Raw genomic sequence first — 23,846 nt, forward strand, 5'->3', positions numbered from 1 at the left:
AAATGACCAAATCTCAATGACCAAGGTTGCACAAGTAGCAGTTCGCTATACTGATAAACATCTTGAAGCTAATGGTCCCCGCTTTGAGAGCCTCTTATTAACTGCAGAGGCCAATGCTAACTTGTATTAGTCTCATGATATCTTAATAAATTTAGTATTAAAATATTTATACAACTTTATTTTCCTAAAGTATGTATACTTTTTTTTTTTTTTCGTGACAGACTGGGTGTATATCTTAGCTGCTTTTCTCTTGTTGCTGACACAAAATACCCGACACCAAAGTTAAAGGGCGAAAGTTACGTAGGTCAGTTTGTTGAGGTTTCAGTCCACAAAATTCCAAAAAAAAATCAGCTGGGTTCAAGGCAGGGTGACTTGGCAGGGAGGCATCCCACAGGACAAAGAGTTCATGGCAGCAAAGACAGCAGCAGCAAGCAAGCAAGTTTAACAGTGCCATTCCTCCCCTTTTATTTACCCAGACTGCTGAGATTAAGGTGATGCCAAGCCAGTCAGTGGACTGACTTGGTAATTATAACCCTTAATCCCAGCATCACTCACTCTACATTCAGCCATCTCTAAAAAAGTCCTACGACTGCATGAGGCTTTGCAGGGGACACCTTGATACAAACTGTAACAGAGTGTACATGTGTATGTGTATTTACAAATACATGTGAAGAGTAACCCTGGATAGGCATCAGAAGCATGAAAATGACACATATTCTTTAATAAGAAATTTTGCTTCTAGGAATATATCAGAGATATGGACAAAAATTTAGAAGCCTACAATTTAGGAGTCAAACACAAAATCAGAAGAAACTTCAATGTCTATAAATAGCTACGAGTAGAAGATAAAATATTCTCCCAAGATTAAACTACTATGAAACATTTGATGACAGCAATTCAGCAATATCAGGCATATTTTTCTATTAGGAAAATAAAAGAAATGACAGAGATTTATTAAATTTCATAAAAAACAGTGTGAATACACATATAATCAACTGAAAAAATTTAAAATCCAAAATTTATCTTCAATTGCTAAGAAAAACATTGAAAGTCTTCCAAGCTAAGGAAAAAAATAAAAATAAAAACACAGCCTCTTTGCCCTAAAATATGATGCAAAAAGACCAAGATGAAAAGATAAAATACCAACATCTGCTCAAAGTGTCAACTTAAGGCCAATAAATGATCAATATGCTCATATACCATGTCACTCTAAATGTTCAAAGAATGTATCAAAACTCAATTGTTTAAAATCCCCTGTAATCTTAAAAATCAACACTGAAAATATCTTCCCAGTTAGTAGGGTGAGGTTCTAATTTTCCAATTTGCCTCATATTTCTAAACTCTTTTTTCTTGTAAAAATTGTATCAGGTTAAACTGGAGATCCAACATACATATAATCTCTATTAAGTTTCCAGAGGTCGACAAAATGGCACCTCCCATATATGTGAATAATTTCTTGACATCAACTATCATTTTATCTAGTTCTTTTGACAGTCCATAGCTCTTGGAGCATCTGACCTTCCTGCACACAGGTTATTCCAATGCCATGGACAGACACAGCCTACAGTTTCCGCAAACATCACAATCACGGAAAGAATTAAATTCATGAACCAAGCTACCACTGTTGGACAAGAATCAAGCTTTACTCACCTGAAAAGCTAAATAATACTGGAACAGCAATCTTTTAATCTTATTTCAAGTAACAATAGTTTGAACCAGCGAATCTGTTCTAACCACTTTTCTGTATATGTCTGAGAAGTATTCAGAGAGTCTATGTAAATACACAAAGAAGGATTATACATAAGTGAGTCAGACTGAACACGTTAACAATAAAAAGATATGTGTATCTTACAGCAAAGAGAATGAAAGGATACAGGGAAAAAGGAATCAACATGTCTGAAAACCATATGGAACTGAAAATCATAGTTAACTACAATTGGTACAAGAGTCTACTCCTCCAAATCCTGGATCCATGCAGTAACTCTTCCCTTCCTGGTCCGAAGGGAAAAAAAAAAAGGTATGAAGAAAATGAGGTTTCCTTTGTTGAAAAAAAAAAAAAAAAATGGGCAACTACAGAGAAAAGATGTTTTACATGCTGGCAATCAGAACTGCCACAGCACAACAGCCAGCTCTAAAGCTTATGTTAATGATTCCTATCAAAGACAGTATTTATTGGGACCTGTGCCATGCCGGGACCTGGAACTCTGGGAAACCAAGCAACCCCCTCCCCCAGCTGGTGAGTGGCTGTGAGCATGGGAGGCTCCAGCAGCCCAGGACGGGAGCCACCTGCATTTACCGGCACCTGCGCCATGCTGGGACCTGCAGCACCGGGAAACCGAGCAATCCCTCCCCCTTGTCTATTTTGTTTTGTTGAACTTCAATATACATGAAAGTAGGGACAGCTATTTTGAAGAGAATGAGAGACTCTAGGACAGCCATTATTGACTTCCTTATTGTCTGGTTTTGAAGAACTAAAACGCTTTCCTCATTCTGTTCAGATCAGTTTTATACTATGTTGTTTTGTATGAATTCTCTGTATGCAAAGACATGGACAACTATTTGGGTTTTTTTGTTTGTTTTGGTTTTTTTTTTTTTTTTTGGTGCCGGGGATTGAACTCATGACTTCGAGCTTGCCAGGCAGACACTTAAGCCACTGAGCTAAATCCCCAGCCCTTGGACAACTATTTGGAAGAAAACAAGTGACAATATGATAGACAGTGAAGATCTCAGGTCATCTAGCTTTGAAATTTATATCTCTTATATTGCTTTCTTATGTCCTATTCTGTTCTGTTTTGTTGTGTTTAATGTTACCCCCTTTAAAATAAAAATTAAAAAAATTAAAAGAAAACTAATACAGTTTACTTACTGTTGGTGAGCTTTCCTCATCCCCCATAAATTTTACATTCAGACCATGCCATGTCATACTATTAATATTTTAAAAAGAAAAAAGAAAATATTTATAATTTATACAGAATGGAGTACTACTTTGCCATAAAGAATGAATTTGAGGCATGTGTAGGTAAATGGATGTACCTTGAGACCATAGTGTTAAGTGAAATGTGATTTATTGGAACACAAGCTTAAATATCACATGGTTTGTCTCCCATAAGAAACCTAAAATAGAGTGCAAAATAAAAGATAATAGAAGTAAGGAAGTCATTTTTTTTTTTTTTTTTGTCTTTTTCCTTTTTATCGGTACCAGGGATTGAACTCACAACTGCCTGCTTGCAAGGCAGGCGCTTATGCTGCTGAGCTAAATCCCCAGCCCCAAGGAAGTCATTTTTAAAATTAGAAGAGAAACAAGATAGAGGGAAGGGGAAAAAAGGAGGGAAGAGAGGGAAAGAGTAGAAAAAAGAGAACTAAATAAGAATAAAAAGAAATAGAGTTTATGCAAATGATAAGGGGATCAAGTTAGAATGAGTAAGGACAGATGGGAGGGATAAAGAACCAAAAAAGAATTAAGATGTATTATAGAATGAGTAAGGACAGATGGGAGGGATAAAGAACCAAAAAAGAATTAAGATGTATTATATAAATGCACCAACTTCCCAGAATAAATGTACTTATGATGTACTGCAAACAGGTACTAATAAAAATAATAATGAAGTTCCCATCTACGTTCAAAACGCTAGTACATTCAAAAATAAGGAAAAACTTATGAAAAAAGAAAATTCAAGAATCAAAAAGACCTCATGAAAATTGAAAAATGACTTTAGCAACAAAAACATCAAATACAAAATAAAATTGAGGACATTTTCAAGAAAGTAAATCAAAAAGATTTAAAATGAAAGGAAATAAAGCAACTTTTATAGATCTATTCAGAATGTCAAGTGTCTTACTGACAAGATTTTGAAAGAGAAAAAAATGAAGAAAAGAAGAAATTAATAAAGAAAAACATGAAAGCTAAGAATCTATAAATTGGAAGGTCCATCTAATGTTAAGCTTAATAAATAAAAAACAATCCAAACTAACATAGTATAAATTTTCAAAATTCAAAGAAAAATAATCATTCAGAAGGACAAGAAATGACCATTTTCTTTTTTTTTTTCATATACTATTTACTTTTTTTTTAAAGAGTATCATTAATCTTTTTTTTTTAAAATATTTTACTTAAAAGGAAAAAGAGAAAAAAAAGCAGAACAAAACAAAACAGTGTAAGGGTACAAGTAATTCAAAACTACAGAAAAGCAAAAAAACAAAAGACAGTATGCTATCACCAGTTAATAGATTACTCGCTATCATCTTAGAAACAGTGTTTCAGGTAACAGGATCAAAGCACACAAAGCGAACATTCAAACAGTGAGACTGCAAGCACTTGTGTTCAGTAATCCAATCCAAACTATTAATATGGTCTTCTATGCAACACACCTAAACACCCTTGCTGTTGTATCCTTCAGGGCACTTTTCTTTCCCTCTCTTTATTACAACAAAATTTACACATTTTGGGCTTTATTGCTCCCTTAGATCTTATTACTTTTTTTTTGTAAGAGAATAAAATCAAGCATGATAAAACAAAGCTGTCAGTCAAAACCAAGGATAGACATAGCACATGATATAAAAACAGAGTACAAGGTTATCAACAATGGTTACCATAATGCCTCTTGTATCCTTAAGACGAATTGTCTATCTCTTTAGGTATTATAGAGTTAAACATAACAGTAGAGAACAAGACCAATAAAACCTAAACTTTGTAAGACTTACAGCACCTCAAAAGAGGATAATAGTCAAACCAGAATGGGCATCATAGTGAATCTTATTGCCTTTATAGTAGTTGCCTATACTGTGATACTTGATACTTTCATACACAGCAGAATGAAGTCTAATCAGTCAAAACAAGATAACAGGGGTACTACAGGACTCCAAGTTGATAGAAAATCAAAAAAGTTACTATAATATATCCTGCTAGATTTTTTATTTTTTCCCCTTAGTTTAAAAAAGGAATTTAAAAAATTAAATAATTTTTTAATGAATAAGGAAGAGGATGTGATAAAAGGGGGCATAACAACATAACAATACAGGTTAAAGCATGACACTTTCAGCAACTTAGTGCTTCACCACCAAATAACCCGACTTAATAGTAGTTACCATAGTGTCTTTTTCTTTGAAATATTTGAATATAACTTCATATGCTATAGCATCAAACACATCAAGACTGTGTAACACCATTCAAGTGGATGAAAGCATTGTAGAGTATTTAGAACCAGCTAACAGAAAAAATGATCAATGGTTTCTATATTATCTCTTTGCCTGTAACAATTTTTGTTTATACTACCACATACGATAAAATCCAGCAAGTTACAACATGATAAAATCAATGGAGACAGAAGAGCCATAGTTTAGTGCGGCTTTAAGACAAGATGGTATTAAATCAGCACTAGCTATTATGATGTCTTATTTTCTTCAAAGTAGCTGTTCATTGCATCACAGGCCATAATATCAAACAGCCCAGAATAAAGCCATTCCAATTAATGAGTGAAAATTTTATAAGGATTCAAGGCCACATAATGGGAATCATGGTTATCATGTACTTTTATATATTTGAATCATTTCCTACACTAAGGAAACTATTCGGTGTTCACAGATGCGAGTTTGATTTAGTTGACTTATGAGTATGGTTTCAAGCTGCACCCATTTATTGATAAATATCTCAATGTGATCCTTCTTTATACCTGAGTAGTACTCCATTGTATAGAAATACCAAAACTTTTTTATCCATTCCTTAGTTGATGGACATTTGGGTTGTTTCCAAGATCTGGCAATTACAAATTGTGCTGCTACAAACATAGGTGCACATATATCACTATCGTATGATGCTTTCAGTTCTTCTGGGAAGATGCCTAGAAGTGGAATAGCTGGAACAAATGGGACTTCCAATCCCAGGTTTTTGAGAAATCTCCAGATTGACCTCCACAAAGGTTGTACCAGTCTACACTCCTACCAACAGTGTAGGAGAGTTCCTTTTTCCCCACAGCCTCTCCAGCACTTGTTGTTGTTGGTTTTCTTGATCTTGGCCATCCTTTCAGGAGTGAGATGGAATCTCAGTGTGGTTTTAATTTGCATTTCCCTAATAACCAATGATGATGAACATTTTTTCATGTATTTATTTGGCATTTGTATTTCTTCCTCTGAGAAGTGTGTATTCATCTCAGATGCCCATTTTTGGATTGGGTCTTTGAATTTTGGGGGTCTGATTTTTTTTAATTCTTTGTATGTTTTAGACAAAAGTCCTTTGTCTGAGGGGGAGTTCACTAAGATCTTTTCCCAATTTGTGGGTTTTCTTTTCACTATGCTGGAGATTTTTTTTTGACTTACAGAAACATTTTAATAAGAGATGGTCCAAGTTATTGATTCTGGGAAGTATTTCCCATGCAGTTTGAGTACTGTTCATGAATTCTCTACCTACCCCTATGTCTTCAAGGTTTCTACCCAATTTGTCTTCCAATACATTTAGTGTTTCTGTTTTAATATTCAGATCTTTGATCCATTTAGATTTTAATTTAGTACATGGTGATAGGCTTGGGTCGAGTTTTAGTTTTCAGCAAATGGAGAGCCAGTTTTTCCAACACCATTTACTAAAAAGACTGTCGTTTTTCCAGTGAACCTGCTTGGCTCCTTTATCGAAGATAAGGTGGTAGAGTGTGTTTGTAGTTGTGGTTGTATCTTCTAATCTATTCCATGGATCCTCTGCTCTGTTTTGATTCCAGTACCATGTTGATTTTACTACTGTTGCTTTGTAGTATAACTTCAAGTCAGGGATTGTGATGCCTCCTGCCTTGCCTTTGTTGGTTAGAATTCCCTTTGATATTCTAGGTCTCTTCTGGTTCCAGATGAACCTTAGGAGTGATTTCTCTAGATCTATAAGGTATGTTGATGGTATTTTTATTGGGATTGCATTGAATCTGTATAACAGTTTTGGGAGAATGGCCATTTTCACAATGTTTATTCTTCCTATCCATGAACATGGGATGTCTTTCCATTTTCTGAGATCATCTTCAATTTCTTCCTTCAGTGTATTATAATTTTCCCTGTATAGGTCTTTCACTTCTTTCATAAGAGTAATTCCTAAATATTTCATTTTTTTGCTTGCTAGTGTGAAGAGTGTGGCTTCTCTTATTTCTCTCTCTGTGATTTTGTTGTTAGTGTATAAGAATGCTATTGATTTCTGAGTATTAATTTTGTACCCAGCTACATTACTGAATTTATTTATTATATCTAAGAGTCTTTCAATGGAGTTTAGGGGGTCTTCTATGTAGAGTATCATGTCATCTGCAAATAATGACAATTTAACTTCCTCTTTTCCTATCTTTACCCCTTTTATTTTTCTCTCTTGTCTAATTGCTCTGGCTAGTACTTCCAGTACTATATTAAATAGGAGAGGTGATAAAAGACATCCTTGTCCTGTGCCTGATTTTAAAGGAAAGGCTTTCAATTTTTGGCCACTTAGTATGATACTGGCTGTTGGTTTGTCGTAGACAGCCTTTATTATATTGAGGTAAAGACCATCTATTCCAATTTTCTGTAAAGTTCTTATCATGAATAAATGATGGACATTATCAAAGGCTTTTTCTGCATCTATGGAAATGATCATGTGATTCTTACTTTTGGCTTTATTGATATAGTGGATTACATTTATTGATTTAATATGTTGAACCATCCCTGCATGCCTGGGATGAATCCCACTTGGTCATGGTGTATAATCTTCTTTTTTTTAAATTTTATTTAAGGAGAAAAAAAAAAGCAGAGAAAGGGTACAAGTTATACAGATTTACAGAAAAAAATAAACAGTAGAAAATCACTAGTTAATGAATTACATACTGTCATCTTAGAAATAATTGTTCAAGTCACAAAATTAAAGCTTGTAAAGTGGACATTCCAACAGTGAGATTGCAAACAGTTCTGTTCAATGACCCAATAAAACTCAGTGATATCATTTTCTATCTTATACACTTAAATATACATGCAGTTATATCGTTTAGAGCACTTTCTTTCCCTCTCTTTTGTACAATGACAATTACAGATTTTGGGTTTTGTTGCTCCCACAGTTCTTATTACTTTTTTGGAAGGGAGTAGAACCAAATGTGACCTAACAGAACAGAGTCAATCAAATCAAAAGGGTGGACATAATAGATAATGTAAAAGCATAATACAAGGTGATCAATAATGGTTACCATAATGCCTCCGCTATCTCTAATAGAATTGCCTATATCATCAGTTATAATAAAATTGAACAAAACAGTAAAGAACAAAACTGACAAAACCAAAACATTGGAGACATTATAGGTCTTCAAAAGTAGATAAAAGTCAACGAGAATGGGCGTCATAATGAATCTCACTATCTTCACAGCTGTTGCCTAAACTTTCGAACCTGGTACTATCAAGCAAAACAGAATAGGGGGACATCAGTCAAAAACAAGATGGTAAGAATAATACAGGACTTTAAATCAAGATAATGGAAAGTCAAAGTGGGTTACTATAATATATCCTGCTATTTTTTATTTATTTTTCCCTTAATTAAAAGGAAAAAAATAAAAAAGTAAATAATGAAGTGGAGATTGAGATAAAAGAAGGCATAACAGCAAAACAGCGCAGATCAAAACATACCCATTTAAGCAGAATAGTGTTTCACCACAAGATAATCCTGACATAAAAGTAGCTGCCATATTGTCTCTTTCCTTAAAATCTTTGAGTATAACTTCGTATACTGTAGCATCAAGTATATCAAAACAATGTAAAACCATTTAAGAGAATGACAGCATTACAGAGTATTTAGAATCAACTAACAGAAAATAAACAATGGTTTCTGTATAATCTCCTTGTCTTTAAAAGTTTTTGCTTATACTATCATACATAATAAAATCCAATAAGATACAACCTGTTTAGACCAATGGAGACAGAAGAACAAAAGCTTGATGAGACTTCAAAACAAGATGATACTAAATCAGTATTACCTATTAAGATGTCATTTTCTCCAAAATAGCTGTTCCTATCATCCAATCTTCTCTGCCTCATTTCTGTTGAGCTCTTTTTCTGTCATTAGTTGTCAGTTTGTCTTCCTCATTTTGTTTTCATTCATTGTGGCCTCTCTGCCACTATTTCTGGATTCTTTGTATTTTTCCTTTTTAGAATATCCTGCAGTATTCTCTGTAGAGTTGAATTGGTGGTTGCAAATTCCCCCAGCTCCTCTTTATCCTGGAAGCACCTTGTTTTTCCATCAATTTCCAGGGACAGTTGTGCAGGATATATCAATGGCTGGAGATTATTATCTCTCAAAGCTTGAATTATTTCCCCCCACGCTCTTCATGATTTGATGGTTTGTGCAGAGAAATCTGCTGTAATTCTGATGGGTGTTCCCTTGTAAGTGGTCTGTTTCTTGTCTCTGACAGCTTTTAATATTCTGTTCTTGTATTGAATTTCTGGAATTTTTATTATTATATGCCTGGGTGTTGCTCTGTTTGGGTTGTAGGTGGCTGGGGTCCTGCATGCCTCATACATCTGAGTATCTTTACCTTTTGCTAAATTAGGAAAATTCTCCTGGATTATTTCTGTGAGTAGCTTTTGTAGCTCATTTGTTTGTGCCCCTACTTCTTCTTTTATGTTCTTAATTCTTAAGTTATGGATCCTCTTATCATCTTCTAGTCTTTGTATTATTGCTGTTTGTTTCTTTGTTACTTTTACGAAGTTTTTCATTTCATTCTCCCATATTACAAATCTGCCCTCCAGTTCAGATAGTCTGTCCTTAGTTTCTTTCAAGCTGTTATGCCAGTTTTCGATAGAGTTTTTAGTTTCCTGGTAGTCTCTTTGAACCTGCTTCACGTATTCTATGCTTTCTCTATTTTCTCCATCAAACAATTCTCCCCTCTTTTTCTGTTCTTCCATTCCACCATCTGTTTTTTCTTGGGTGGTACTTAGCATTTCTCTAACAATTTTGCTTATTTCTAGCTTCAGGTCATTAATAACTTTATTTCTGAACTGATCTATGAGGCTCTCTAAATGGCGCTTTATGTCTATTGGTGCGGTGTCCACTATTGCCTGTTTCTCAGGATTGGGGGCCGAGGAGCCTTTCTTGTTGCTGCCTCTTCCCATATTCTTTGTTCCTTATATATGCAAGCTTATATAGGAGGCCCAGCTTCCCTCCCTGTCAGCCACAGCCTGATCGAATTGCGCCAGCTAGGTGTTCCCACCCACCGCAGCACACCAGGAAATTGTAGACCAGGCAGACTATGCGGGGCCCGCCCCTCCAGGCCACCCTCAGGCTCTGGGATCCGGGTTGTGCTAGCCTACTGGGTCTCCGCCAGCAGCGTCACGTAGGCTAGGCACTTCTCACCAATCCCGCTTGAGAGGGGGGATACGTGGCTGAAGTCGCTGCAGCGCCCCGCTCCTGCAAGTTTGCCCAGTCCCAGAATGTCTTCCGCTGGAGTCTCATTAAACTGTGGGAGAGTGTCAGTTTCTCTCACTCACCTCACTGCAAGTCTATGCACAGCTCCCCGCCCGTCCTGTTTTCAACTCCGTTCGCCGATTCCCGTTCTCAGGTCTCTCTCCCTGCCAAGCTGATGTAGATGCATCTGCCACGCGGCGGGAAACCCAAATCGTGGCTTCCAATGGCGCGGGCTCCAGCCTCCACACTGAGGCCCCGCTGTTCCTGTTCTAGCACCAGGACTGCATTCCAAGTTGGTTTCTCTCAGCCCAGTTCATTCCTGGGTCAGCAGAGCATATCTCCACCTGCTTATGACTCCTTAGTCCACACCACTCCTGAATTCTAAGCCGAGTCTTTCTGAGAGCCTCCGTAGCTGCTGCTATCTGTCCGCCATCATGGTGTATAATCTTCTTGATGATTTGCTGCATCCTACTTGCCAATATTTTATTGAGGATTTTTGCATCTGTGTTCATTAGGGAGATTGGTCTGTAGTTCTCTTTTTCGGTTGGGTCTTTCCCAGGTTTTGGTACTAGAGTAGTATTTGCTTCCAGGAATGACTTGGGAAGGATTGCTTCCCTTTCAATTTCATTGAAGAGTTTGAGGAGTGTCGGTATTAGGTCTTGTTTGTATTTCTTGTAGAATTCTGCAGTGAATCCATCTGGGCCTGGGCTCTTCTTTGTAGGTAAGGAATTAATTACATGTTCAATTTCATTGATACAGATTGGGTTATTCAGCAGTTTTACATCCTCTTGATCTAGCTTTGGTACTTCATATGTTTCTAAGAATCTGTCTATTTCTTCTGTGTCATCAAACCTTTGAGAGTAGAGGTTTTTGAAATAGGTGTTGATGATCTTCTGTATTTCTATTGAGTCTGGAGTGACTTCACCTTTTTCATTTCTTATTGCATGGATTTGAGCTCTTTCTTCCCTTTTTTAAATAAGGTTGGCTAGGGACTTACTGATTTTCTTTATTCTTTCAAAGAACCAACTTTTTGATTCGTTGATTCTTTGGATGGTTTTCTTAGTCTCTATTGCGTTGATTTCTGCTCTGATTTTTATAATTTCCTCTCTTCTTTTGGCTTTGGGCTTGACTTGCTCTTCTTTTTCTAGCTTTTTGATGTGTAGCATCATGTTGTTTATTTGTATTCGCTCTGTTTTCCTGATGTGGGAGCTCAGTGCAATAAATTTTCCTCTGAGGACGGCTTTCATTGCATCCCATAGATTCTGGTAAGTTGTATCTGTATTTTCATTTGTTTGTAGGTATTGCTTAATTTCTTTTTTAATTTCCTCTGTGACCCACTGATTACTCAGGAGTATGTTATTCAGTTTCCATGTGTTTGTGGGATTTTTGCAGTATCTTTTATCGTTAATTACTAATTTCATGGTGCTATGGTCCGATAGCATGCAAGGGATAATTTCAACTCTTTTGCATTTATTTAAATATGTTCTGTGAGTTAATATATGGTCTACTTTAGAAAATGACCCATGTACTGCTGAGAAGAATGTGTATTCTGTTGTTGTTGGGTGGAATACTCTGTATATGTCTATTAAGTCCATTTGTTCACAGATGCAATTCAGTTCTTTTATTTCTTTGTTGATTTTCTGTTTGGTTGATCTGTCCATTGGTGTCAATGGTGTGTTAAGATCTCCTGTCAGAACTGTGTTACTGCTGATTTGGTTTTTCATTTCTGTTAGTACTTGTTTTATATAACTGGGTGCTCTGGAGTTTGGTGCATATATATTTAAGATAGTTATCTCTTCCTCTTGGAGTTTTCCCCTAACCAGTATGTAGTGACCTTCTTTATCCTTTCTAATCATTATTGGCTTGAAGTTGACTTTGTCTGCAAACAGAATAGCCACCCCCCCCCTTTTTTGGGGGGGTTCCTGTTGCATGGAGTGTTGTTTTCCATCCTTTGACTTTGAGTCTGTGAGTATCCTTTTGAGTTAGGTGGGTTTCTTGTAGACAGCATATGGTTGGATTTTGTTTCTTGATCCATTCTGCCAGTCTGTTTCTTTTAATTGGTGTATTGAGACCATTTACATTAACAGATAGAACTGTTATAAACTGGTTTATTGTGGACATATTATCTTTCTGCTGTTGCATGTTTATCTTTCTGCTCTGTTCAACTGTCTGCTTTGTTTAGTGGCTTTTTCCTAAATGTATCTAGGCTGTCTTTCAGTATTCTTTGCAGGGCTGGCTTGGTGATCATGAAGTTTTTCAGCTGATCTTTGTCATGGAAGTATCTTATTTCTCCATCAAATTTGAAGGACAGTTTTGCAGGGTACATCAGCCTAGGTTGGAAATCATTTTCCTTTAGGATCTGAAATACATCACTCCATGCTCTTCTTGACTTTATTGTTTGTGCTGAGAAGTCTGCTGTAATTCTGATAGGTTTTCCTTTATGGGTAATCCGTCTTTTCTCTCTGACAGCCTTTAATATTCTATTCTTTTGTTCAATTTCTGAGATGGTCATTATTATATGTCTGGGTGTAGATTTATTTGGGTTGTGACTATTTGGAGTTCTATGTGCTTCACTGATCTTGATATCAGTTTCCAATCTCATGTTTGGGAAATTTTCAGCTATTACTTCTCTAAATATCCTCTTGACATCCTTTATGTTGTCCCCTTCTTTTTCATTTATCCCTATCAACCTTATGTTGTTTCTCTTTGCGTCATCCTGTAGGTGTTGAATTGTTATTTCCTGATTCTTGTTACTTTTAAAAGATCTTTTCTTTCCTGTTCACTTGTTGCAATCTTGTCTTCGAGGTCTGAGATTCTATCTTCGCATTCATTGAGGCGGTTTTTACAACTTTCAATGGAGTTTTTGATTTCCTGTATATCTCTTTGCATCTGTTTTATGTATTCTGTTTGTTTCTTATATTGTTCATCCAGGGATTCTATCCTTTTGTTTAGTTCCTCTAATTTTTTAACTGCCTCTTCTTTAGCTATGTTTAGCATCTGCTTCATTTCTTTTATCAATTCTTCTTTCATCTGAGAGAAAATTTCTAGTTTGAATTCCTTTAAGGCTTCCCATGCTTGCTTCTTTATTTCAGTTACCATTATTTCAGGTATTTCAGTCATGTGGCATGTGTTTTCTTCTATGCACATGGCTCCTGGGCTTTCTTGGGATGTGCTGGATGTTTGAGATTGCATTTTGGACTTTCGTTTTGTCATTTTCCTGTATTTGAGAGCTTCAAGTGTTGTTCCAGGTGTGGGAGAGAGATCCACCAGCCTGGGATGGGGTACCCTGCAATGGCCCCACTCACTGTACCCAGCAGGGAACTATGGCCTGCTCCTCAGCCAGGAAGAGTGTCTCCTCAGGCTGGGCGGAGCTCCCAGCCACCGCTGCTACAGTCTCTGATCTGGCCTGGTCCCCAGGTCCGGTGGGGAACTGGCCTGGGTCCCCAGTTCAGGGAGAAAGTTCACGCAGGCTGGGCAGAGCTCCAGCCGCCGCTGTTACTCTCACCCTTCCGGCTTGGTCTCTGGTCTGGTGGGGAGCCGGTCTGGTCCCCCAAGTCAGGGAGAAAGTTCCCGCAGGCTGGGCAGAGCTCCCAGCTGCTGCTGCCACAGTCTCTGATCAGTAGCATTAAATCTTGAAAAATGAAGCAACAACTTCAATATTCTTGGAGAAAGATGCTTGAACTTAGAATGTTGTATTTGTCTAGTCAATCAAATAAACATTTTCAGACTATAAAGATCCAGAGAAACTATGTCCCATGCATTCCTTTCTGTGGAAGTTCTTAAGGGTTTGCTACAGCATAATGAGGGATACCCAGAGAAAGACCAGGCCATAGGAACCAAGGACAGCAATACTACCAGTGCAACTTTAAACCAGAGGATACACATCTCTGTGAGAGAAAATTTGTAGGAGAATTTACTACAAGGTATTTCTTTAAGTATTCTTAAAAGTAAAAAAGTATTTCATCATACAGATGAAATGAAAGGCAAGAAAAAATAAAATTAAAAGGAAGAAGAGATATCTATAAATTGAATGACTTTCCAAAGATGTCCCTAATCTCAGGAACTCTTGAACACTACCTTGAAGATGCCTATGTAAGTCAGACATATCAAGATGTTTATCCATGGCCCCAATATAAGCACAAAGACCCTTAGAGATGATGTGACAACATGGGAAACAAAGATCACATTATACTACTTTGAAGACAACAAGCTTTGAAGACACTACCTTTGAAGACAACAAGAATCTGAGACCTGAAATATACCAAGGAAATGTAAGGAAATGCATTTTCTAAAGCAGTAAGGAGAAATGCAACCTGTCTATAACGTAGAACTTCTGAGCTCCAAAACAGAAGATAAATTTGTACTACTTAAGCTACTACATTGTAGTACCTACAGAAAACTAATGTGAGACAGAGACAGAAACAGAAAGACAGATAAGCAGGCAGAGACACCAGGAACATACTAGAGCAAAGAGGAGAAAAATACTCAGCCCCAAGGATACAGACGTGTAAGACAAACAGCCCAGATGTTATAGACCCCAGACACCAAATAAATGAGGCCATGTATATTAGCTGCTATAACAAAATACCCAATGCTGATAACCTATCAAATGCTATTTGGCTCATGATTCTGTTGACTAAATTTAGGGCCCAAAAGGCATAAAGGAAGCCTCCTGGCAAGGGCCCCTCCAGGTGCATTCCCACATGGTGAAGCTGTGGAAGGGGGAACAGCCATATGAGGAGGCACCAGGCACACAAGGTGGCCTTGCACATCCTCACAATCTATTTTCAAAAGAACAGATTCACCTTTCCAAAACTAAACTCAGTCAAGGCCAGTCCCAGGCCATTCTTGAGGATGGATGACACAATTCTTTCCTTAGGCCCTGTCTCTTAAGGATTCTACGTCAGCACTACCACAATGGAGACTTAGCTTCCAGTACCTGGATACTGGAAAGACCAGATATACCCAACCACAGGACTGCATAAGTGACCCCATCTTATAAGAACGTGAAGCAGATAACCTGATAATTAATCCAAACTATGTAAATATATTTCAACTGCATTTGTGGTTAAGAAAGAGTACAGGCATCAGATTTACCTACTACTTTACAATAACTTAAAAAAAAAAAAAAAAAGAAACTGGATAACTTATATGAACCAATGATTCCCATACAGTGGACACGAAGGGGCTCAGGATAATGATCTCTGAAAGAGATGAATCCTATAACGGTCCTTGTTTACTGTCTGGAATTTCCAAACTGTGACACAGGAGGAGGCAAGAAGTTTCCAGACTAAAGCTGAGTATAGACTAAAGGCAGACAGTGGGAGTGATGGAAGATAGCTCTCTAAGGCTGTCTTAAGAGATTCATATTTGGGGATGTCCCCACCCCACATGCCCCACTTCAACTGTAACACACTCAATACTAATACAGCCTTAAGAAACTTAAGAAGACCTGTTCAGGCACTAGCTCTACCTGCACCTATCCTTTCACCTTGATTTCTAGCATAAAACTGTGGATTTAAAATAAAAGCTGAAAGCCTTGGGGGAAATTATATTGCAAAAAAAAAAAAATATTTCATATCAGACTGTGTCATTGTACAAGGCCAGTTAAATTGTACATGCTGTTCAGATTAGTAATAAAGTATACATGTGGCAGAATACCACAGCATACAAGAGCTCCTGAACAGCCATCACAGGCTACCGGCTGTAGGACACCAATGGGAAAACAGCCTCACCTTGGCTCTGTCAGACCATCCGAAGGACTGCACGGTCACATCTAATCGTTTCATTAACATCCGCCGGCGACATTCATATTCACAGGAAAGGGCATCATTGATTTTTTCTAGCTGTTCCTAAAATATATGAGAGCAAATACCATAGTCCTTACACTCATTCTGCATACACAAGAAATCTGAAACTTGTAGTAAGCACTACTTTCTACTGATTCAACAGTGTACAGCACCTGGTGAACAGTTCTGATTCAATGAGATTTTATCTGGTAAACTAAATAACACAGTATTTGCTAGAGCATTTATAATACTCAGAAGATACTAAATATGTTTATATGATCTTTAATTTAACGTATTAAGTAAAATATGCTAAGCAGTATGGACCAAAAAGGAAATAAAACAATAATGTCACATCTTGTCAACTTTTAAGACACTATCTTTTCAAATTATAACTGTATTAACATTTTGGGTACTATGTTTTTGACCAAGTGGATTTTTAATGAATAATTTGAAGAAATAACAGGGTGTTTTATTATAGAATTTCAATATACTTTCATTCTCCAAAATAATACAGTATATGCATAATACACATTGCAAAATCTAGATGTCCATTTATAAAATTAAGTGACTACTATGGTTTGAATATTGCTTGTTTCCTCAAAGGCTCCTGTGTTGGAGGCTTAATCTTCATTGTGGCATTACCAGAAGGTGGTAGGAATTGTAGGAAGTGAGAGAAGGGAAACCCAAAGAAGTGGGATCCTAGAAAGGATCCTAGGTCAACTGGGAATGTGCCCTTCTGGTAATACCACTCCATACACTCCTGCCACTTTCACCCATCATCAGGTTACACAGCCAAGGAGCAGTTTCTGCAAGAGCCTGCGCTATGCTGTTTATACTTTCAGCCTCAAACCGTGAGCTAAAGTTCTCTACAAAATTAGTCTGTCTTGGGTAATCTGTAATAGCAACAAAATGGGCTAATACTAATGGGCTAATAGGCACTAATTTAATCATATAAAACTAATAAGAAAGGAAGAATTACCGCCTGTTCCGGACTTAAATCAACTTTCAACAATGGTTTTCCCAGATGATTTTTCTGGACATTAGACAGAATATCCTTCACCTAAAAGAAAAGATTGTGAAAATGTACATGGTACTTAATTTATAAGAATTTTACTCTTGTCTAAAGTGCTATTTTGAACATTAGAAAGTAAATAAAATGTTAAAGTGAAATGCTTAAACTATATACTTTCACACACAAGGAAGCAGTATAATTACAATACAAATTTGTGTTTTGTTTTGTTTGCTACTGGGGATCAAACTCACGACCTCATGCTTGCTAGGCAGGCACTTATGCCACTGAGCTAAATCCCCAGCCCCAAAATATCTTTTTCAAAAAAGTACCAAGCATACTAATAGAGTACCTTCTTTCCAAGAATAAAAAATAATGCTTAAAGACCAAACTGACTCTACTCTGAGAATCTGTGTGTTACCTAAAATAATTTTGGAGTTTCTTAAAATAGTACTATCTTACTTCCGGTAACTTTTCAAACAAAGGAAACTAAAATATTTTTAAAGCACATTGATTTTTCTCAAATACTCTGTACACATTCCAATTATATATTTATTCTCATTATGTAGTTCAGGCTGGCCTCACACTCATGGCAATGCTCCTGCTTGTCTCCGCAGTGTGGGGATTACAGGTGTGAACCACTATACTCCCTCACAGCATTCATTCATTCATTCATTCATTCATTCATTCACTATAACACACAGTAAGCACTTAACAAAAATCTGCTCATTTTCTAAGAAATCACATTGCAACTCCACTAGGGGAACAATAAAAGTTTAGTTTGCCTTCTGACTTTTCAAGATAACTCTTCTTTTTTCATTATATTACAATTCTAGGAAAACAATCCTTAAATTTAAAGCAACCCTTCTATCATTCCTGAATATCAGCTATAAACAAATGAATTCACATGCACATTAAATTCAAATCCAAAAATTAGTTTACAAGAAAACGAATTTCTTTTTCCTTTTTTTTTTTTTGGTACCAGGAATCAAACTCATGACCTCACCTTTGCCTGTGCCTCTGAGCTGTATTCCCGACCCTACAAACTTCTCTTAAAATGACAAGCATACCTTATAATTAAAGGGTCTATGTTTTGGTTTACGCCTAGATGTTGCCAAAGCTTCACATAGTCATTGGGATTTTTCAGAAGTGGCTGAATCCAGAGTGTGTGACTGACGGGTGGTGCAATGCTGGGATTAAGTGTGCTTGGATTAAGAGTGGGTGACTGCTGGATCAGTCCACTGAGTGGACTGGCACTGCCCTAATTCCAGGAGACTAGATAAAAGGGACAGGAAGAGGCTGTCTTCCTCTTTTTGACTGCTGATGCTTTCCATGAATTGGTTATATTCTGGTCAGAGCTCAGAAGACCAGAAAGTTGGTGAAGATTAGGCTTAGGAGGTTTCTGCTGGGAAGGACTGCCTTGACTGCTGGACTCCAGACGGTGTGTGTTATACCTTGACACAGTTTTTTCTGCATTTTGCTCACATCCAGAAACAGCTTGAGACTGAGATTAAGAATGGCAGACTAAGTAACCTTGTAGAAGAAACTTCAAGGGAGTCGAATATTGAGGAAGTGGCATGGTTACTGTTGGGAGCTTTTAGCCAGATCAATATAGACAATGAAGATCAAAGAGCCCGGCAGAATGATTCAACACACTGTGAGTTTGACCAGAAAGGAAGCTCCAATAAAGCTATGGACTGCAAAGATAGAACAGAGGAGATGCTCATTGCTGAGAAGGAACAAGAGAACAGAAAAGATTGCCTAAGGGATTCCATCCTTTGCAGCCTCAAAACTGCAAAACTGAAAGATACTGTTTTGTGAACAGAGCTCCACAGCACCATGTTCCAGAACTGTAGTGGCCTAGGGAAGTCGTTGCTCAGGATTTGGTTCACACGCTCTCAACTTCAATAGCCAACAAAGTTGGAAGCCTAGCTACTACTCCACCTGGCAGCAGACCTTGGTATCATCCACATGGTAATGCTCTAGGCACAGGCAAAATGAAAGAGTTGTGGGATTAGGAAGGCTTTCATTCAGATCTCAGAAGGCCTGGGAGGTCAAGCAGTGCGTCCTTGAAAGGGCCATGTGTAAAGCTGGAAGTGTGAAGCCAAAGGTGCACTGGAGAACCTAGAAGTTTGAAGAAGCCACGAACCTGGATCATCTGAGGAAAACTGCAAGAGGAAGCAGAGCTGGCCCAGGAGAGAAGCCATGGGAGCTCTAAACACAGGAGTGCCACAGGGGCAGAACCAGTCAAGCCCTTTGGAGTTTGTATCTTGCACAGGTTACTGTGGATGCTGCACATGGAACTACAGGACTTAATGTTTGACTTGTTGGATTCTGGGCTTGCTTTAGTCCCATTCCTTTGTATCCCCCTGTACCCCTTGGAATGGATATGTGTATCTTATACACACCACTGAATGCTGAAAGTGTTTAACTTTTTTTTCATTTGTACAGGCACTCACAGTTAAGAGTTTGCCTCAAGTATCAGAGGAGACTTGGGACTTGGACTTTTCAGCAATGCTGAAACTGTCAGAACCTTGACAATTCTTGGAGATGCATTAAATGCCTTTTGCATAAAGGGATGTCCATGGGTCTTTGGGAGCCCGGGGTGGAATGTTACAGTTTGCGTCCAGAAGTCCCACCAAAGCCTCATGCTGTCATAGGGTTTCTTGGAGTAGCTGAATCTAGAGTATGTGATTGATTCATGGGGCAATGCTGGGATTAAGGGTGCTCAGATTAAGGGTGATTACTGGATCAGTCTACTGATTAAACTATTTAATCCCAGTAAACTGGATATAAGGCCTGTCTCCCCTTTCCTTGCTTGCTTTTGCAGTCTTGTGCTTGCCATGAACTGGATCTCTTCTGCACTGCCCGTCTGCCAAGCCACCCTGACTTAGAACCAGCCAATTATGAACTGAAACCTCTACAAACTGAGCTAAATAAACCTTTTCTCCCCTAACTTTGGCTGTTGGGTATATTTTGTTTCAAGAATGAGAGAAAGTAACTAAGACAGGATATTTTCATTTTTAATACAGAATTTATACGTTAGTTGAATTTGGGGGAAAATAAAAATAAAACAAGTATAATACCTTTGATTCCACTTGGTTTAGCATAACCAGAATGTCAGAAGTGGTAGACTTGGGTATACCAAGGGCATCATACATAGCTTGAACTTCCTGATAAACTTCACTGTTTTTATCTAATTGAGAATTTTTGCATTTCTTTTTTTGTAATATCTGTAAAGCTTGAAGTTCTGTACTTAAAAATACTACAGTAAAAAAGATAAAAAGTAATGTTAACACATGCACAAAAATTTAGGGTACTATGCTGAAATAATTTAATTAAAATGAATATTAACAATGTCAACAGCATCATCAACTTACAGAGAACCATTGTAATTATCAACAGCTGTAGAACACAATAACCCTCAAAAAAGCACATTGAAACAAAAAACTAAAATGAATTAATTTAATGTCATCAGGCAAAGGAAGAATTCATGACTTTTATTCTCACTGATTTCACATTAGTTCATTTCAATTCCATTTTAGTATTTTAAATGACCTAGATTTCTATTTTAGCAGTACATATATTTATCAACACCCTATTGTGAGTCATGCATAGTATAGATAACAGCAGATACTTTCTTATTTGATGCCATACTGCCCTATAGACATTTGTGTGGTTTAGATTGTCAGTCATTTTGCTACTGTAAATAAGGTTATAATATATATCCTTTTTATGAATTTTCCTATACTTAAGTATGGATTCCTAGAGAGAATTGCCCAGTCAAAAGACAGGTGAATTTTAATTATGATTTTGAAAAGTTGTCCTCTGAAGGACCAGTCTTTCAACCATCATCTCTAATGCTTACAGTACATGAAAATTTATTTTCCTACAGACTGGTATTACGATTTGGGGATTCCTTGTTAACTCGGTAAGAAAACTAGCATTCTATCATTTTTTCAATACCTCTTTAATTTTGAGGAAGTATGCACTTTTTCATGTTTGTAATTGAAAAATAGAATTGTTTTTCGTAGAATACATGTTCATCTTATGTACTTAACACATTTTTCCAGAGAATTTCACGTTTCTGAAGCAAAATGTAGCAATACATATCTAATCCAGAGATTTTTCTTTAATGTTCACAGTCTTTTAAGTAAACAAAAGTATCAACAAATTATTTTGAAATAGAAATTAAAATACCTCTGAAGGCACAAATTTTATGCTTTTTCTAAACAGATATATTTCCTGGTACAAGAATAGGTGATCAACGAATGTTTCTGAACAAACTACCATTTACTGCCAAACAATAGAAAGCAAGACCTAATAATCTGATTGGCAGCCTACTTCCCAAATAGTTTTTTTTTTGTTTTTTGTTCTTTTTTTTTGCGGTTCTGGGGATCGAACTCATGACCTCCTTGCACTTGCCAGACAGGCACTTACGCCACTAAGCTAAATACCCAGCCCCCAAATAGTTTTAAGATAACCAAGTTTTAGCTATTTAGTCATTGATGTTGAGATGAATTAGATGAAAAATTATTCAAATATTCTATAAGGCACATAGTACATTCTACAGTACAAATACTGTTTTAGAGGCTATACTCAGAATTCAAACTATAGAGGCAAATATTTCTTTCTGAGATAGCTTATAGTTTAAATTTAATACTAAAACATTTTAAATATATAAAATGTCTAATGTTTCAACAATGGATAAATTGAGAGCTGAAGATATAAAAAAAACAGATCAAATACGTACATTTAAATGTCCAATGAAAAATAACTTACACAGAAGTTTCAAACAGTCATCCTTCTTTTTTAAACGATCTTTAACATCTCCTGATATGAGAACAGAATATGGACAGGCCATTTCTTTTAAAAAGCCACTTATCTCAAGTTGGAAGCTTTCTAAGTCATCTTTCCCTTTAAAAAGGAAAAAAAAAATCACAAAACATTTACTGCCTTCTCATTATATATCTGATACTATAAAATTTACTACTAGTTGATTTTGATTTTATACTGAATTCTAAATTTTCACTTGCCCATTTAATTCTTGGATGTGTGGTCAATACACGTAAATAGAGGTAACCAATTTCCACATACAGAAAGTATCACAAGTAATCATGAGACTGTAAATACTACCATTTAACGAAATTTACTCTTACATCTCTGACAAGTCTCTTCTAAAGGATTCCCAGTAAGACCAGATAAACTGCAGTACTTGATATTAGCAACTGAAATATTAAAAGTACTATTAGAGCTACATTTGTTAATTGGTCTCAGAGCAAATCCTCCACTTCTACTATTTCTATACATTCTAGTTAAGACATTGCTTATCTTTATAATGCAATTAGGTAGGAACTTGTTTCATGTTTTGGATTCATATTATTCATGTATCTCTACATGAATTCATGTCCTGAATTACAAGTTTGGTAAAATAAATTAGGAATACATGTATTTAAAACAACACAAAACAAAACTATAATTCAAAATGAGCCATATTCGGGCTGGGGATTTAGCTCAGCGGCATAGGTGCCTGCCTTGCAAGCATGCAGTCGGGAGTTCGATCCCTGGTGCTGATTAAAAAAAAAAAAAAGAAAAAGAAAAGAAAGAATCAACTTTTTAAAAAATGAGCCATATTCAAAATTTAAACTTTCCAAATAACCAATTTTTTTTCTGAAGAATAAAACTAAGGTTAACGTAGCAGGTAAATAATTGTTTTTAATTTTTAGCAAATTTAAGAATCCATTTTTTATACAACAAAATCTAATCCAAAGATTTTTAAGAGCCTATACTGAAATTCTTCATAATATCAGTGATTTTAATGTTGAGAAAACTATAAATTATAAGCTATCAGTTCATTTTATTATTAAACAGAAAGTAAAAAAACAAAAAGCATAATGGCAAATACCAGCTGAAGTGATACTTTCTTCCAAGTTGCATAATGACTTTATTTGAGAGCCTAACCAAACACAGAGCTCTGAAAATTCAGGTGAAGAAAGTCCAGCCTCTGCTGCCTTGGTAAGGGCTTGTTCTTCTAACAGTGGTCCTTTATACCTATAAGGGAGGAAATAAACATTTGAAAATGAGAAAAAGAGAATTCTACGGTAGTCTCTATCCAGGCCTGTTGCTGCCTGTTTTAATAAATTAACTTTCATTAGAACATAGCCAATAAAAAAAAAAAAAAGAACATAGCCAATAAACACAGGCAATCTATTGTTGCTTTCATACTACAATGGCAGAGCTAGGTAAATTTTAACAATAATCAGCAAAGCCTATAATACTCTCTCAGCCCTAAGAGCCAATACAGAAACAATTTGCTGATTTTTCTCTATTTTCCCCATATTTTGACACTTTACAGTAAAACTACCAATTTTAAATATTACAGATAACAGTCCAATAAAATACCAACAAGTTTATGAGTTTCAGGAATAAGTACACAAAACTAAAGATGCAAATTTCAAATTTAAAAACCCAAAGCTGAAAAAGGACCGATGAGATAATTTTAATCTAAGTAATTTATCTCACATATTTTTAAACATTTCTGTAAATTGTATTTGCCACGAACCTTCACTATTTAAAATCCCATACACACTGGGCCAGGGATTTAGCTCAGCGGTTCAAGTGTTTGCCTGGTAAGTGCAAGGTCATGAGTTCGATTTCCGGTACCAAAAAAAAA

At 36.5% G+C, this 23,846-nt stretch overlaps 1 protein-coding gene across 1 annotated transcript in view; it reads right to left on the minus strand.

Moving 5' to 3' along the window:
* Fam98b (family with sequence similarity 98 member B) overlaps positions 1-23,846 on the minus strand; it is a 53,430-nt gene that overhangs the window by 20,813 nt on the left and 8,771 nt on the right. Inside the window, exons 2-6 of the mRNA XM_005006200.4 lie at positions 23,079-23,224; positions 21,956-22,090; positions 20,260-20,438; positions 17,144-17,224; positions 16,111-16,227 (exon numbers count right to left, since the gene is read on the minus strand). Coding sequence (XP_005006257.2) covers positions 16,111-16,227; positions 17,144-17,224; positions 20,260-20,438; positions 21,956-22,090; positions 23,079-23,224 — 658 coding nt within the window. The remainder of the gene's footprint in view (positions 1-16,110; positions 16,228-17,143; positions 17,225-20,259; positions 20,439-21,955; positions 22,091-23,078; positions 23,225-23,846) is intronic.

This window comes from Cavia porcellus, unplaced genomic scaffold, assembly GCF_034190915.1.
Source record: "Cavia porcellus strain 051 isolate PalLab524CR breed Dunkin Hartley unplaced genomic scaffold, mCavPor4.1 scaffold_6, whole genome shotgun sequence".
NCBI lineage: Eukaryota > Metazoa > Chordata > Mammalia > Rodentia > Caviidae > Cavia > Cavia porcellus.